The 17,336-nt window shown below is 44.0% G+C and overlaps 1 protein-coding gene across 1 annotated transcript in view; it reads left to right on the top strand.

Moving 5' to 3' along the window:
• Nucleotides 1-17,120, top strand: part of SETD7 (SET domain containing 7, histone lysine methyltransferase) — a 43,024-nt gene extending 25,904 nt beyond the window's left edge. The window contains exons 5-8 of the mRNA XM_065878073.1: nucleotides 4,552-4,633; nucleotides 6,860-6,977; nucleotides 11,660-11,817; nucleotides 16,940-17,120. Coding sequence (XP_065734145.1) covers nucleotides 4,552-4,633; nucleotides 6,860-6,977; nucleotides 11,660-11,817; nucleotides 16,940-17,120 — 539 coding nt within the window. The remainder of the gene's footprint in view (nucleotides 1-4,551; nucleotides 4,634-6,859; nucleotides 6,978-11,659; nucleotides 11,818-16,939) is intronic.
• Nucleotides 17,121-17,336: the final 216 nt, after the last annotated feature.

The raw sequence follows: 17,336 nt of genomic DNA, 5'->3' as shown, positions 1-17,336 counted from the left end.
TCACATCCATTCCAAAAGGAGAGAGTGTTATAAGGTTTAGGAATGAGGAGACTCCAGCTAGGGGAGGATCCCACTTGGTGATGCAGATTTTAAAAGTGGCAGCATTTGGAAGTGGCAGCATTTTTAGTGGCAAGAGTCTTGGACTTAAGAGTCACCTCGTTTGAGTCTCAGTGCCAACATTTACTGTATTATGGTTTGGGGCAGGTTGGTTATCCTTTCAGAACCCGTTTTTTCATTATAAAATACAGATAGTGGCACCTACCATAAAGCCCCCATCAGGAAAGTTACTGTGGTTATTACATTCTTCTTAGTATAAGTACGAAACACATTTTGGGAAGTGAGAGGGGAATGATGATTTTTCTTAGAACTCCTGGTTGCAAATAACAAACACCCTCTTCAAACTAACTTAAGGCCAAAAAAAGGAGGGGGGGTGGATTTATTGGCAAGATTTTGGCAGGCCCCAGTTCTTTTAAGGATAGGTTGAACAATTTGGGTCTCAAAAGGGTCAGGAACCATAGCTGCTCTGGGTGACTGGGAGGCACCGGGCACAGTCTTTACTCTGTGTTCTGCTCCTTTTGTTTCTCTCTCCTTCCTCTTCCAGTTACAGTGATTGAACCACTGACTGGCTGACAGATGAGGGCTTTTGGGTCATGTGGCCTCTGGTCCAGTGGTTGAGGGAGGGGAAGAGGGAAACAGAAATCGAGTATCTCACCTAAAATCCTCCTACAACCGTCTTCTCCTTTTTCTCTGTGCTTTTGGATCCACAAACTGCTTCTCTGTCTCCACTTACTTCTTGCTGAGTTTCTCCTTGTGCCTCTGCCTGGAATTTCTTTTCTCCTTATCTCTTTGCCTCTTTCCATAGGAATTCCATTCCCTGGCTAATGTCTTTTCCATCTTTTTTTTTTTTTTTCTTTTTAAACACAGTTATCAGCATCACCTGGATGTTTCTTAGAAATGCAGGCTGTCAGGCCCACTTTGGGACTATTAAATCAGAATTCCCATTTTTTAAAATTTTATTTAAAAATTTTTTTTATTGGAGGATAGTTGATTTACAACGTTGTGTTAGTTTCAGGTGTACAGCAAAGTGAATCAGTTATACATATACATATATCTACTCTTTTTTAGATTCTTTTCCCATATAGGCCATTACAGAGGACTGAGTAGAGTTCCCTGTGCTATACAGTAGGCCCTTATTAGTTTTTATTTTTTTGGCTGCGTAGCTTGTGGGATCTTAGTTCCCCGACCAGGGATTGAACCTGGGCCCTAGCAGTGAAAGTGAGGAGTCCCAACCACTGGACCGCCAGGGAAGTCCCTGCCTATTCCATCTTTACAGCTTGGCTCACCTCTTAGAAGTAATGTTTGTCAAGTGAATGGATGAATTCTAGTCACAGGTCATAGTACCAACGATAGGGGAAAGGAGGAAAAGGAAAGGGTTCCTTTCGTTTGCCTGGAGCACAGGCCTGTCTAAGGGAGTAGAGGGAGGGATGGTATGCACTGAAGAAGGTGCATCAGCTCCTTGAGGGCAGGAAGAGATGTGACTCCCACTGGTATCTGCATAGCCCCTAACACAGTGCTTTACGTGTGGTTGGCACTTAGTACATTCATGAGGAAAGTATTAGTCTAAGGAAGGGAGATGGGAATTCACAGGAGAATTTCTGCACAATAGAATGTGTATTCCACAGAAATGTTTGGTTTGAAAGTGGTTTTTTCTTCTTTTTTGAACTAACGTCCTTTAATGGGCTGTGTGCTGGTCCGGATGCATTCCTCAGCCTTTCCCTGCCCTGCTTTACTGCATGGGGCTTCTGCCCCTTGCAGGCTGCATTCCCCAGGCTCTTGTGCCTGGGGCTTCTGTCTGGTTTTGGCCACAGGCTGGGGACACGGAGAGGGACAGGAGCAGGGAGAAGCCCTCTCTGTGTCCAGCAGAGTCCCCAGCAGTGGCCTGTCTCCTGATTCCATCTCCCAGCAGGACGGTCCCCCACGGGTCCAGCTTCCCTGGACTCCCCCAGCTCTAGAGCTCCAGGAATGCCTCTGCCTCTGTCCCTGTGGCTCAGGGTTTTGGCCTCCTGCTCTTGCCAGTTTCTGGGCTCTTCACTGCCCTGTTTGGCTTCCCAGCTCTTCCAGCCTCTGTGTAACCAATTCCCTGTATTAAATTCTCTCTCTCTGAAATACTCAAATGGTCTGTTTCCTGGTTAGACACCGACTGATCTGGATTGTTTTCTGACTTTTACTTTGAGACATTAATTTGGGTTTTATTTTATTTATTTATTTTATTTTTGGCTGTGTTGGGTCTTCGTTGCTGTGCATGGGCTTTCTCTAGTTGCAGTGAGCGGGGTCCACTCTTTGTTGCGGTGCGCGGGCTTCTCATTGCGGTGGCTTCTCTGTTGCGGAGAACAGGCTCCAGGAGCGTGGGCTTCAGTAGTTGTGGCATGCAGGCTCAGTAGTTGTGGCTCGTGGGCCCTAGAGCGCAGGCTCAGTAGTTGGGGCACACGGGCTTAGTTGCTCCGCGGCATGTGGTATCTTCCCGGACCAGGGCTTGAACCCGTGTCCCCTGCATTGGCAGGCGGATTCTTAACCACTGTGCCACCAGGGAAGCCCATTAATTTGGGTTTTGATTGTATAAAAAAAGGAAACAGAAAGAGGACCTGGTAGCCATTGGTAACCACTTAGGAATTGCTTAATGGAATAATTTGTGATGCCTTAGTACCTAAAGTAATTGACTTTGCTGGAGTAAGCCCTCCAGTTCCAAAACTTGTTTCTTTACTTATTAGCCTTTGGAACACCGTATGTCTTCCTTGTGCTCTGGGAGGATGCTCTGAAGCTAATTCTTTGCAGAGAACGAACATTAATTCTAGGACGGTTGTGTACCTTCGTTTCTGGAATAAATTACTAATTGGCTTCTGAACCACTTTAATAGAAATAAGATGACTTTGTTAATGCTTTCTCAAAAGCAGTCTGTTCTCCTTAATTCTGCTGAGGCTGAATTTATTTTTAGTGAAGGAGACAATTGCCAGGGGTGGGTGGTTGGATTCTATAGACTGTGTCTAGTATGAAGAAAACCACAAGAAAAATTTAAAACTATTATCCAATCTGATCTGACCAGAGAGATCTCAAATTTTCATGACAAAGCTTTTTCTTGATTAAAAATTGTAATTACACAAGCAGCTTTTAAACCATATGAATAAAGAAAATTCAAAAGCAAAAATGGGATTTTAAAAGATACTTCTGATGGCTGTTTATTAAGACCTGAGAACAAAACTCCAGAACAAACCTAAAAACTATCCATTTATATCTTGCACAGCAATTTGTAATGACTGGTGTAAACCTGCCTATAGGAAGCATGTTATCTAGCCAGTCAGCTACTATTTCATTCTATCACATTTTTTTTTTTTTACACAGTATTCCCTTGGCATTGAATTTTTTAAATTTTATTTTATTTTATTTTTAAATTTTTGTCTGGTTTGGGTCTTTGTTGCTGTACGTGAGCTTTCTCTAGTTGCAGCGAGCGGGGGCTACTCTTCGTTGCAGTGCTCAGGCTTCACTAGTTGCAGCACGCAGTCTCAGCAGTTGTGGTGCATGGGCTTCGTTGCTCCACATCATGTGGGATCTTCCCGGACCAGGGATCGAACCCATGTCCCCTGCATTGGCAGGCAGGTTCTTAACCACTGTGCCACCAAGGAAGTCCCTCTATCACATATTTTAATTAGAACTAATATTACCACATGTTACCGTTCCCATCTACTAAGCATCCAATTGCTGTATTCAGTAATAACCTAAAAATATCTTTTAGCAACTCAATTCGACATCACAAAGTTCAACAAGCAAGACAGCAGATTTTAATCCCCTCGTATAAGAATATTTGATGTTATGGCAATATTTGTTATATTTATGATTCTCCAATCGTAAATGATCTTAGAGGTATAACATCAGTTGTACCAAATGGTGTGGATGATGCTTAGATGTAGAGCACCCAGGTAATTCCAGATATTTGTAGAATGAAAGAGAGAAAGTACATTATGCTGTATAACATGGTATCCATCATTATTATATTCTTGAATAAAGTGAAAGCATTTCAGGAGTAATATAAAAAAAGTATTTCTTTAGATTAACTTTTTCCTGATTATCTGTATGTATTTTTTCCACTTAGATATTCAGGAAAAGAAATCAAACCCGTATGTGTGTCTTTTACTACGTAACAAAACGAGGAGTTGGGGTTTATCTATTCACAATCGTAAATTCTCTTAAATATAATGGATGTTATTTTAATCACCAAGAGATTCATGTGAATATGATGGAGAATGAAGCTAAGACATTTATGGTGTTTGCACACTCAGTATTAAGTAAACGTTTTTTCCCCCTAACCTGCTCCAGTAAACTTCCTTATCATAAAAACCTATTATCATTTTTAAAAACTAACCATTTATATTGAAGAATTTCATTCTAGTTGGCCTAACTTGAATAACACTTTTCATTATTTAACTCTGGTCCTGTGGATAGAGAGAACGCTCTTCCCTAACTCTGGGCCTTGTACTGAGATTTTTGTTTGCTTTTTAGGTTCGGTGTACCACTTTGATAAGTCAACTTCATCTTGCATTTCTACCAATGCCCTTCTTCCAGATCCATATGAATCAGAGAGGTAATTTTTTCCATGTGGTTTAAACAGCACCATTTATGTGAGATTAAATAACCCTTGTGGTAGGAATTATTGGCCCTCTGCTAAGGCCGAGTTCTTGAGCAGAAAAAAAATTCATATATTCCGAGGAAGAGTGTTTTTATTGTCATATAGAATCTGTCCCTGTAAGGAAGTTTTTCCACCCATAAAGCACAGAACAGCTTATGTGTCAGTCCCAGAATGAAGCTTCTACAAAGACAGCAGTTGGGCCAGGCAGCCAGCTATGCCCTGCTCAAGTGTCCCCTTTCTTGGGGCTCTGGTGCCACAGTTTGTGCCTTAGCCCCTGCTGGCCCCTAGGGAGCATTACACACTCTTGAAAGCTCTAGCCGAGGCAGGGACCAAATGCCTCCTTTTCTACTTAGCCCAGCGAGGGGGTCTGGAATGTGAGATAATTTCTTTATTCACTAAGGGAAGACAGGAGTGAAACAAAGAAAATACAAGAAGCATAAAAAATTCCAGCTTATAAATTACAACTTTCTGATTCTATAAGATCCCTCCCAGAGTGTCAAGCCCTGTTCCATTTCATACCCTAGCTAAACTCTAAGCTCCTGATATGGTTTTCTCTGGTCTCCTGCCTGGGGTTCTTATTCCCCAGCGACTGGCCTGTTTGTGGGTAAGAGTGCCACCTGCAGTTGGCTTTCTCTTGGCCTCACTCTGTAAGCGTGGCTTCTATTCAGTTTCTGTCCCGTCCCCATCGGAGAAAAGGCCTCTTCCCTGGTTTAACTGACAGGACTGACACCACAATGTCACAATGGATGAATGGCCTCTTTCTTGACACGAGGCTCTGGCCTGTTTGCAGGGAGAAAGGTTTGGTCTCTTGTTAGCCCCCAAAACACAACAGTACCATAACTGTATGCATCAGTCATTTTTTGTTACTGTCATTGTGATGATGCCACATAACAATACCCTCAGACTATCAGTGATTTATGAAGGCAAACATTTTCTTTTACACTCGTGCTTCTGCAGATTGGCTGACGTTCAGCCACTTTTGACTGGGCTCAACTCAGCTCAGCTGGACTAGGCTACACTCCAGGTTTCAAGTTGGGTTCCAGTCTGTCTCACATGCCTTCATTCCAAGACTCAGGCTAAGGGAGCAACAGCCCCCCAGAGCATCTTCTTCTTGTGGAGATGAATGGAAACTCAAGGAAGCTGGCAGAAACTTGCCATGCTTCTTAATATCCAAGACCTAGCTTTGCAGTCACTTCTGCCTAGTTGCAAAGCGGATCACATGGCCAAGACCAAAGTCAGTCAGGCAGGGATGTATCCTCAGCCCAAGCTGAAGGGCAGTCGTGCGGCCAAGCAGCAGGACGTATAATTCTGTCCCTGGGAGAGAGTCAAGAGGTAAAAGCAATAATTCAGCCTTCCAGCCCATCAAATAAGCAGAAGATCTACATAACAAAAATCCCAGATGACCAGTTCCACCAGAGTCATTACATCACAGGGGCCAGAAGAACTGAAATCCTGTGGATGGGGCATGCACTTACTTACTAAATCCAGTTCCGTAATCATGGGTGCTGTTTTCTTATAAACCAGTGGTTGGCAAACTTGTCCTATAAAGGGCCACGTGGTCAGTATTTTAGGCTTTGTGGGTCTCTACTGCAACTACTTAAGTCTACCTTTGTAATGCTAAAGCAGTCATAGATAATATTGAACAGATAGGTGTGGCCGTGTCCCAATAAAACTTTATTTACAAAAATGGACACAGCCAGATTTGGTCCTTGAGCTGATCTGCTATAAACTCCTTTATTGGGAAGTGCTTATTGGATATATTTTATTATGTAAAAGATTCATCTTGGGGCTCCATTAAAACAGTCTTTCCCTCCTATTTGGCACTAAGAAACTTAGGTATAGCTTTAATTAGCTTTGGGAAATGTTTGCCTTGTCTAGGAAGACAGTGGAAATTGTCATTAATTAAAACAGACAAATTTTTAAAAACCTTCTATCAAGCACTGAGTTACCTTGTGAATATATACTAATAATCCCTTTATTAGAGAGCAGTGAGAGAAATAAGTAACAGTTCTCCAGTTTCTAATGCCAAAGTATGTGGTTTCTCTGTTTCTTACTTCCTCATTGGATTATTATGAACTGACATTTTGTATTCCGTAGCTATAAGAATATTTTGGTGGTTGATGTAAGGGATGACATATCAAACTAAAAAAAAATCATTATTTGCCCCTTTTTTCTGTTTAGGGTTTATGTTGCGGAATCTCTCATTTCCAGTGCTGGAGAAGGACTGTTTTCAAAGGTAGCAGTGGGACCCAATACTGTTATGTCTTTTTATAATGGAGTCCGAATTACACACCAAGAGGTGAGCGGGGTAGAAGTGGAAAATCAGCGTGATTGGTTAAAGGGTTTTGTTTCAAGCACCCTTATTAATTATCTCATTAGTCCTTTTACTTTAATATTCACTAGGAATATAAAGGAGCAAAAAGCTAGGGTTTTTTGTAAAATGCTTGGATATTGTCTTACAGCCAGCCTCAGACTGCTTTAGCAAAGACACCATAGATTATGTAGCTTATGAACAACAGAAATTGATTCCTCACAGTTCTGGAGGCTGGGAAGTCCAAGATCAAGGTGCCAACAGATTCAGTGTCTGGTGAGAGCCTGCTTCCTGGTTCATAGATGTCCCTCTTTTTGCTGTAACTTCATATGGCAGGAGGGATGAGGGAGCTCTCTGGGGCCTCTTTTATAAGACACTAATCCCATTCATGAGCGCTCTGCCTGCTGGCATGACCTAAACACCTCCCAAAGACCCCACCTCCGGATACCCTGACATTGGAGATGAGATTTCAACATATGTTTGGAGGGGGGACATCAACATTCAGTCTATAGCAGATATTTTCCTCTTATTTTTTTTAATTGTTGTGAAATCAAGTCTATTCATCTTTTTTTTTTTTTTTTTTTTTTTTTATTTATTTGGCCACACTGCACGGCATGTGGGATCTTAGTTCCCCGACCAGGGATTGAATCCGCACCCCCTGCAGTGAAAATGCAGAATCTTAACCACTGGACCGCCAGGGATGTCCCAATTTTCCTCTTTATTTTGAGCTTTAGTATGATTTTTTTTTTTTTTTTTTTTTTTTTACATTCCACAGCTATTTTATAGAGAGTGGGCTGGTGCCATCAGGGAGACAGTAATTGCTTTGTATTGGACTACACCCAGTATCTGAAAAATTGAGATCCAACTGGACTCTGTCAATAATTAATTTATGACCTTGGGTGGGGTGCTTTACAGGAAGGGCCCCTACTTCTGTCTGTGCAAAAGCCATACAATAGCCTCCATCTTACCTGGAAGGGTTCTATTTCCAAAAAAAATTAAAATTAAAAGTTGAAGAGTTGAATCACCTCTTGCCTTTAAGACACAATCTTTGATACACTTCTCAGATTTCATATATGTTTTTTTGTTTTTGTTTCTTTACTTCACAACTAGCTTCCTTAAGTGTCTGCTTAAGGGTGAAAGCTTGATGCTTTGAACACAGCTAGGGCTCTGTCCATCCTGGTCTCACTTGTGTGAAGTTGGGTGGGACTTAAGCCGATCACTCACATCCCACCTTCACGTCTTCATTTTTCGTTTGTTCCTATGGAATGATAAAAAGCAAAAGGCCGAGAAATAATCAAGTCACTGTACATTCAAAGCAGCCGCCCAGGCAAAGGTGTCAGTGCAGAAACCGAGCTGTGATCTGCCTCGCTGTGTCCCCTTGTGATGGTCAATCCAGAAAGTCCAAGAAATTCAGCCTGTGGACGGTGGCTTGGGATACTGATACATAATTTATTCAAACGTTTTACATCTAAGGAAACTGAAGCCAAGAGAGGTTAAGCGGTTTGCCTAAGGCCACAAATATAGTAACTGGCAGAATTCAAGCAAGGTTTCTAACGGCAGAATCTGGCTCTGTGCTGAAACTCACTATATAAATGAATGAGGGTGCCTCCTTGCCTTCATGAAGTTTAGATGAGAAAAATACACAACTAGTGGCAACATAAGGAAGATGGTACTGAGTATCATATATCAAATCACATAACAGGTCTGGAATATTAAGATCCATGAAGATTTTTTCACTTTCATCACTGCTGTATCCCCTGCACCTAGAACAGTGCCTAGCATATGGTAGGTGCTCAGTCAGTATCTGTTGATTGAATATCAGATACAAATAAAAGCGTAATTGTAGCTTACAGACAGGAGAGGTGGTATACCTCTGAGTGTCAACAGTTTTTGAATGAAAGTGTGATCCTGTTGGTTCCAAAACGCTGTCCTTGCTGGCATGCACAGATGCTGGGGCCTGTTGGTCAGGACTGGTTGGGAGAAGGGATGCCTGCTGCTTGCACAGCGGATAGTGAGTCCTGCTGTGGGTGAGAAAGCACACTGGTTGTCCGTGACTCTGCTGGTCACACCGATTGCCCACCTGCAGCAAAGGTGTAGGACTTTTCTGGCGCTCAGTTTTGCATTCCTTAGGTTTCTGGTTCTGTTTGATGTTCTTACTTTCATTTTTCTTTGGCTTCATCCTTCTCTCTGTAGAGGTTCAAGAGATTTGAGGGCTGATTAAAGAAAAAGACCACAAGAGGCAGCAGCACACAACAAGCTTTATAGATATTGGGTGGTGATTGGGCGGGGCTGCATGAGAGGGGGTGTCCTCCCAGCATGAGGCCATTCAGAGGCTTATGGCACAGGGGCCAAGGTCCAGAGGGGAGCAGGGCAAGGGAACTCCTGGGAAAGAGAGGGGGTTGACATGTCCAGGTGATGTGTAGCCTGGGAGGGATCTCTGCGCCAAAGAACTCCAAAGGACAGCTACAGTCTGGCGTCTTTATGGTCCTGGGTTTACCTACCTGCTCCTAGCAGATGTGGGGTGAGGTTTTGTGGATGAAGCAAACTCTGAATGGCTAAAACTCTGCTCTGTTTGGGCTATTTAAAATAACAGTGGGGTATGTAAAAATTTAAGGTTGGTGGTGATGGGCTTTTAAGGTAACAGATCTCAGCCAGCAGTGAAGAAATAAACAACCTAGGGGCCCATACACAGACGCCATCTTTGACTCGTTGACATAACACTCACCTGCTTTTAATTCAAGACATCTGGTTATAAATGTAAGGCCCGACACTGTGAAACTCTTAGAGGAAAACATAGGCAGAACACCTTATGACATCAATCACAGCAAGATCCTTTTTGACCCACCTCCTAGAGAAATGGAAATAAAAACAAAAATAAACAAATGGGACCTAATGAAACTTAAAAGCTTTTGCACAGCAAAGGAAACCATAAACAAGATGAAAAGACAACCCTCAGAATAGGAGAAAATATTTGCAAATGAAGCAACTGACAAAGGATTAATCTCCAAAGTTTACAAGCAGCTCATGCAACTCAATATCAAAAAAAAACAAACAACCTGGGACTTACCTGGTGGCAAAGTGGTTAAGAATCTACCTGCCAATGCAGGGGACATGGATTTGAGTCCTGGTCCGGGAGGGTCCCACATGCCGCAGAGCAACTAAGCCCATGTGCCACAGCTACTGAAGCCTCCGGGCTTAGAGCCCGTGCTCTGCAACAAGAGAAGCCACTGCAATGAAAAGCCCGCCCATTGTAATGAGGAGTAGCCCCCACTCACGCCGCAACTAGAGAAAGCCCGTGCGCAGCAACGAAGACCCAACACAGCCAAAAATAAATAAATAAATAAATTTATTGAAAACAAAACAAACAACCCAATCCAAAAATGGGCAGAAGACCTAAATAGACATTTCTCCAAAGAAGATATACAGATCACCAACAAACATATGAAAGGATGCAACATCACTAATCATTAGAGAAATGCAGATCAAAAGTACAATGAGGTATCACTTCACACTGGTCAGAATGGCCATCATCAAAAAATCTACAAACAGTAAATGCTGGAGAGGGTGTGGAGAAAAGGGAACCCTCTTGTACTCTTGGTGCGAATGTAAATTGATACAGCCACTATGGAGAACAGTATGGAGGTTCCTTAAAAAACTAAAAATAGAACTACCATATGACCCAGCAATCCCACTACTGGGCCACTATATACCACTGTATACCCTGAGAAAACCATAATTCAAAAAGAGTTATGTACCACAACATTCATTGCAGCTCTATTTACAATAGCCAGGACATGGAGGCAGCCTAAGTGTCCATCGACAGATGAATGGATAAAGAAGATGTGGCACATATATACAATGGGATATTACTCAGCCATAAAAAGAAACGAAATTGAGTTATTTGTAGTAAGGTGGATGGACCTAGAGTCTGTCATACAGAGTGAAGTAAGTCAGAAAGAGAAAAACAAATACCATATGCTAACATATATATAGAATCCAAAAAAAAAAAAAGTTCTGAACAACCTAGGGGCAGGACAGGAGTAAAGATGCAGACGTAGAGAATGGACTTGAGGACACGGGGAGGGGGAAGGGTAAGCTGGGACGAAGTGAGACAGTGGCATGGACATATATACACTACCAAATGTAAAAAAGATAGCTTGTGGAAGCAGCCTCATAGCACAGGGAGATCAGCTCGGTGCTTTGTGACCACCTAGAGCGGTGGGATAGGGAGGGTGGGAGGGAGATGCAAGAGGGAGGAGATATGGGGATATATGCATATGTATAGCTGATTCACTTTGTTATAAAGCAGAAACTTTATACCAACTTTACACCATTGTAAAGCAATTATACTCCAATAAAGATGTTAAAAAAAAAGACATCTGGTTATTTTTTTGTGTCTTTGTAAAGGGACTTTAAATCCTTTTTTTCATATAAGATAAGGGAAAATCAATAAATGCTAAGTTGAGCTGCCCGGCGCTGCCCACATACGCCTTGTGCACCATCAGTGTGCAGGGTTTGCACCATCGAGGTGCAAGGGATGCCTTAGGCTCTTTCCATGTATATGGCACTCAAACTGTGAAGTTTAAGGATAAATGAGTTAATATCTCCGGTGTCCTTTGAGCTCCTGGGAGGAAGGGCCTTTCTAATGTTCGCTTTCTTGTTTTCTGCAGGTTGATAGCAGGGACTGGACTCTTAATGGGAACACCCTCTCCCTCGATGAAGAAACGGTCATTGATGTGCCTGAGCCCTACAACCGTGTATCCAAGTACTGTGCCTCCTTAGGACACAAGGCAAATCACTCCTTCACTCCGAACTGCATCTATGACATGTGAGTAGGATACCAAGCGGCCAGTGGCTGGGGCCCCGAGAATGAGGAGGGCACCTCAAAGGTGTCATCCTGCCTCGAGGAAGGTGACTTCCTCAGACTATTCGAGGGTCCTCTGGCCAGGGGCCTCATGGTTATAACTTGAAACTCAGAAATGGAAAAGTGCTTCAAAGAGTAGAAATGCTGTGGAAATGCTGTACTTAGTGGTTGCTGTTTTATTGTGGCTTTTTTGTCCTTTAGTTGTCTCATTCTGGAAAATTAAGGGTAGTGTCCTTTGAAGTAATAGTACAAATTGAAATGACTGCACAGTGGAGATTAGGGAATCCTTTTATTATGTGCGAGGAAGAACCAAAAGATCCTAAGCCTAGGGCGTGAGCTCTCAGTATTGGAAAAAACCGTGTAAAATCAGAGTCCCTATCATTTAACAATCAAGAGGAATGAAATACTGAACACATGCTACAACATGGATGAGCCTTGAAGACATGCTAAGTGCAAGAAGCCAGTCATGGGGACTTCCCTGGTGGTCCAGTGGTTAAGACTCCACGCTCCCAATGCAGGGGGCCTGGGTTCGATCCCTGGTGGGGGAACTGGATCCCGCATGCATGCCGCAACTAAGAGCCTGCATGCCACAACTGAAGATCCCGCATGCCACAACTAAAGATCCCACGTGCCGCAACTAAAGATCCCACATGCTGCCACGAAGATCCCACATGCCACCACGAAGATCCCGCATGCTTGCAATGAAGACCCAGTGTAGCCAGAATAAATAAATAAATATTTAAAAAGGAGCCAGTCACAAGAGCATGTAGTGTATGATTTCCATGTATATGAACAGTCCACTATAGCCGCAGAGACAGAATGCGATCAGTGGTTGCCTAGAGCTGGGGGCGGGGGTGGGCGGAGTAGAAGTTGATGGCTAATGAGCGTGGAGGTTCCTTTTGAGGCTGATGAAAGCTTCCAAAATTAGTGGCGATGGTTGCACAACTGAAAACCACTGAATTGTACACTTTAAATGGATGAATTTTATAAGACATGAATTACATCTCAACAAAATCATTATTTTAAAAAATCAAATAGTCCTACTTCCCCTTCCAATGGTGCATTGAACCTCTTGGAAACCTCCATTGATGAGAACCTTACCATTATCCACAAAGGCGGCTGTCTGGACAAACAAATACATATCATGGAATTAGCTGTTGGGCTCTGATGATTAGAAAGTTCCTTCTGTTGAGCCCTTACGGGTTTCCCTGTAATATCCAGCCCTTGGCCCTAATTACCTGCCTTTTTTTCTTGTGTACAGTGTCAGTCTCTCTTCCACACAGTAGTCCTACAAATATCTTAGTAGTTTTCATGTGCCCCCTGAACCCTCTCTTCCAAAAGGCAAGCATCTCCGACTATGCCTTAAAGGATACAGCTGAGATTCCATGTTGTTGCTGTCCTTAACTCAGCCTGAGGACAGGCTAGGAGTCTAGGAATTACGCAGCTGTGTGCAACCTTTTCTGCTCAGCTGTAGTTTGCTGTCACTTAGTCCTCTAGCTTGTTAACATAAGCAGGATCTGATCATGTGCATTTAATCTGTAGGAAAATTGCCAGGATTTGAGTGTCCCTTCTTGCATCCCTGAGATGGCTTTAAAATTGTTCTGGCACTGACTTGCTCTCCTTGGCAGCCAGTACCAAGTACTGAAGCTACAACTTCTGTTTAAAGGGCGGGTAGAAACGGCAAAGGACATGTGTCATGTGGAATGAAACTGACACTGTTATTAACTCCAAGGCTTTCACGGCCAGTGTGAATTAGGCCAAAGCATCGTTGCAGGCTGCACACAGCTGAACAACAACCCTTTAAAGCAGTGGTAACTAAGGATAACAAATGCTACTTAGGCTGCCCCTTAAAGCAAATGAGTCCTGTGATTTCATGGCAAGAACATGATTTTTCTCATCAAAAAGAAGAGAGCACAGGAGACAAGAGAAGGAACCATTTGTGCAAAATCAACTCCCTCCTCAGAGTTTTTTTTTTTTCTAAGCCCAATGTGAACGATTAGTTATTTGGGGTCATGGGGAGACTAGCTGAATAATAATCAAATATAACATTCAGATACCAATCCATGGCATTCATTTGTTTCTAAAATCACTGGTACTGTTATGCACACTGTAACTTAAACAGAACAGCACTTCTATAAGCTGTTTTAACTGTAGTCTGGTACAGCGTGCCAAATGGACAGATAGGCAGGAACTACTTTTCTCGCTGTAAATATAGGTTACTTGTTGACAAGGGACCGAAGAGTGTGGCCCAGAGGTTTGGTCTGAGTGCTAATCGTGCAGCCAGTGTTTCCTGAGCACTTCCTGTAGGTCGGTGCTGTGCTAAAGCCTTCTGTGCACATTGTCATTCAATCCTCCCAGTAACTTCATGGGGCTTCTGGTATTACCGCTGGTCCCAGATCAGCGACAAGAAACGCAGAGCTCGGGCTTCCCTGGTGGCGCAGTGGTTGAGAGTCCGCCTGCCGATGCAGGGGACACGGGTTCCTGCCCCGGTCCGGGAAGATCCCACATGCCGCGGAGCGGCTGGGCCCGTGAGCCATGGCCGCTGAGCCTGCGCGTCCGGAGCCTGTGCTCTGCAGCGGGAGAGACCACAACAGTGAGAGGCCCGCGTACCGCAAAAAAAAAAAAAAAGAAAAGGAGCACAGGGCTCTTGTCAAAGTGGAGAAGTGCTCTTAACCATTGTGCCTTAGGGCTGCTTTGAAGAATCAGCGCCTGAGATTGAGTTCTGTCTTTTCAGTCTGTCCATTTTCTACTCCCTGAGGATAACGATAATGAGCAAGAAAATTAAAGTACAAGAGGACGCTAAGAGAAATCTTAGGCTTCTTGTGTGATTTTTTCCAGTGAACCAGAAGGTTACCTAGAGCTCCATTTCAGGAGTATTTTTTTTACTGAAGTATCACTGATTTACAATACTGTGTTAGTTTCAGGTGTACAGCAAAGTGATTTGGATATACATATATTCATTTTCAGATGCTTTCCCATTATAGGTTATTACAAGATATTGAATATAGTTCCCTGTGCTATACAGTAGGTCCTTGTTGTTTATCTATTTTATATATAGTAGTGTGTATCTGTTAATCCCATACTCCTACTTTATCCCTCCCCCTCTCCCCGCCTCTCCCCTTTGGTAACCATAGGTTTGTTTTCTATGTCTGCGAGTCTGTTTCTGTTTTGTAAATAAATTCATTTGTATCATTTTTTTTAAGATTCCACATATAAGTGATATCATAAAATATTTGTCTTCTGTCTGACTTACTTCACTTAGTATGATCATCCCTAGGTCCATCCATGTTGCTGCAAATGGCATTCTTTCATTCTTTTTTATGGCCGAGTAATATTCCATTGTAAGGAGTATTATTTTTTAATGAAATATTTTAATTTAGAGGCAAAGAGTTGTGATTTTAATAAGGAATTCCCAAATCCCTGATCCAGGGATGTCCTATGTGCTGGAGCACAGTCTGAGATTTCTGTGCACGTGTGTGCTCTCATATGCCCACGTGCTTGCTTACACATGTCACAACTGATACGAGTCTTCAGTTGTGCCAGGCACTGCGTGTGGTGCTTTATTTATGTGACCCTATCTTGTCACCACAATGACTCTTGGAGGATAAGGATTACTGGTGTTATCATGATTTGGCAGGTGAGGAAAGTGAGATTCAGAGACACAGAGGTGAGCTTTCCAGAAGGAGGCAGTAATAATGTGTGGCACCAGGACTCACACCGAAGTCTTCGGGCCCAAATCAAGTGTGCTTTCCAAGAAACAGGACAGCCAAAGGGGGTGGACATAGAGGCCCCCTTGGAGTGAAGGTGTGCTTGTTCCTTTTTACTCCCCACAAAATATGTCCATACACTGCAGACACACTCCTCTCCCACCAAGCGCTTGCCATCAAGCCCCATGTACCTCTGACTTCCGGGCCTGGAACCTCCTCCTCTGGTGTTTCAATGCCCTTTGTTCAAAATGTAACTATAAATGAATGGATTTGACCAGATGCATAGGAGAACAGAGTTAATTTCTTTCTGGCCTGCCTTCCAGGTATCCGTGTTGGGTTTCAGCAGCTGTTAGAGGAGATGAGTCTCTTAATACTTATTTAGCTCCCGTTTCCCTGCAGGGAGCTGTGCAGGTGAGCCAGGCTGGGAGCCTCTGGCAGAGGAGCATAATCCTAGCTTTAGCCCGGCCTCTCCCATCACAGGGTGCATCGGAGGGAAATCTGAAAGAAGCAGGATGGCAGAGCGGTCTGGGCTTCCCTCTTGGGAAAAAAAAAAATCTTCATTTACTTTTTTTTTTTTTTTTTTTTTTTTTTGCGGTACGCGGGCCTCTCACTGTTGTGGCCTCTCCCATTGCGGAGCACAGGCTCCGGACGCGCAGGCTCAGCGGCCATGGCTCACGGGCCCAGCTGCTCCGTGGCATGTGGGATCTTCCCGGACCGGGGCACGAACCCGTGTCCCCTGCATCGGCAGGCAGACTCTCAACCACTGCGCCACCAGGGAAGCCCTTCATTTACTTTTATGCTAGAAAATAACTCTTCCTCTGTAGGTACAGGATGGAAAACAGAGGGTTTTGCTTTTGAAAATCCACAGGGCCCTTTCTTACAACTCCAGAAGTGCCCTGGCAAAGCCTTTCCCCGAGGTACATCTGAAATGCTGACAGGCCACACTGGATCTGATTTCTCATTAAAGACAGGTTTTTGTTGAAGATCCTGATTGTTGATTTACAAATACAGAGTGGCAAATAGGTTCAGAAAGGAAGATAGGGCCGTGCTTTTTAAACCTTAATGTACATAGGAATCACGGGGGAGGGGAGGGGAGGGGGAGGGGAGGGGAGGGGAGGGGGAGGGGAGGGGAGGGGGCGGGGTGTTAGAATGCAGATTCCACTACCAGGTCTGGGTGGGGAAGCCCGGGAGTATCCCTGTGAGCACCAGGCTCCCAGGGGAAGCTGACGCCGGCTCCTCTGTGGCCCACACACTGAGGACCTGCCGGTGGCGTCCAGGGCGCAGCAAGCACACGGGTGATTCCTGCCTCAGCCCTTCTAGCCTTTGCATCTGACCTCCCGGTCCGGCCCGGGAATGACCATGTGCATCTTGATGTCTAGGTTTGTCCACCCCCGTTTTGGACCCATCAAATGCATTCGCACGCTCCGAGCCGTGGAGGCCGACGAGGAACTCACTGTTGCCTATGGCTACGACCACAGCCCCCCGGGGAAGAGTGGGCCTGAAGCCCCCGAGTGGTACCAGGTGGAGCTGAAGGCCTTCCAGGCCACCCAGCGGAAGTGAAAGGCCTGGCTCTGGGCTTCAGAGACCTGGAGTAGAAACTTGGATCTATGCACTACGTTCATCCGACAACGGGACAACCAGGGACTGCTCCTGCTGTGACATCACATCCTCTCACTCTGCGTTCGCTACAACTTTCTCGAATACTAACTAGGTCTGACTGTATTACTCATACCAGATTTAAAATTAGCTAGCAACAACGCCCTCCTGAGAGGTACT

Source organism: Phocoena phocoena, chromosome 5 (genome assembly GCF_963924675.1).
Source record: "Phocoena phocoena chromosome 5, mPhoPho1.1, whole genome shotgun sequence".
Taxonomy (NCBI): domain Eukaryota; kingdom Metazoa; phylum Chordata; class Mammalia; order Artiodactyla; family Phocoenidae; genus Phocoena; species Phocoena phocoena.
This window is presented reverse-complemented; position numbering and strand designations above follow the sequence as displayed.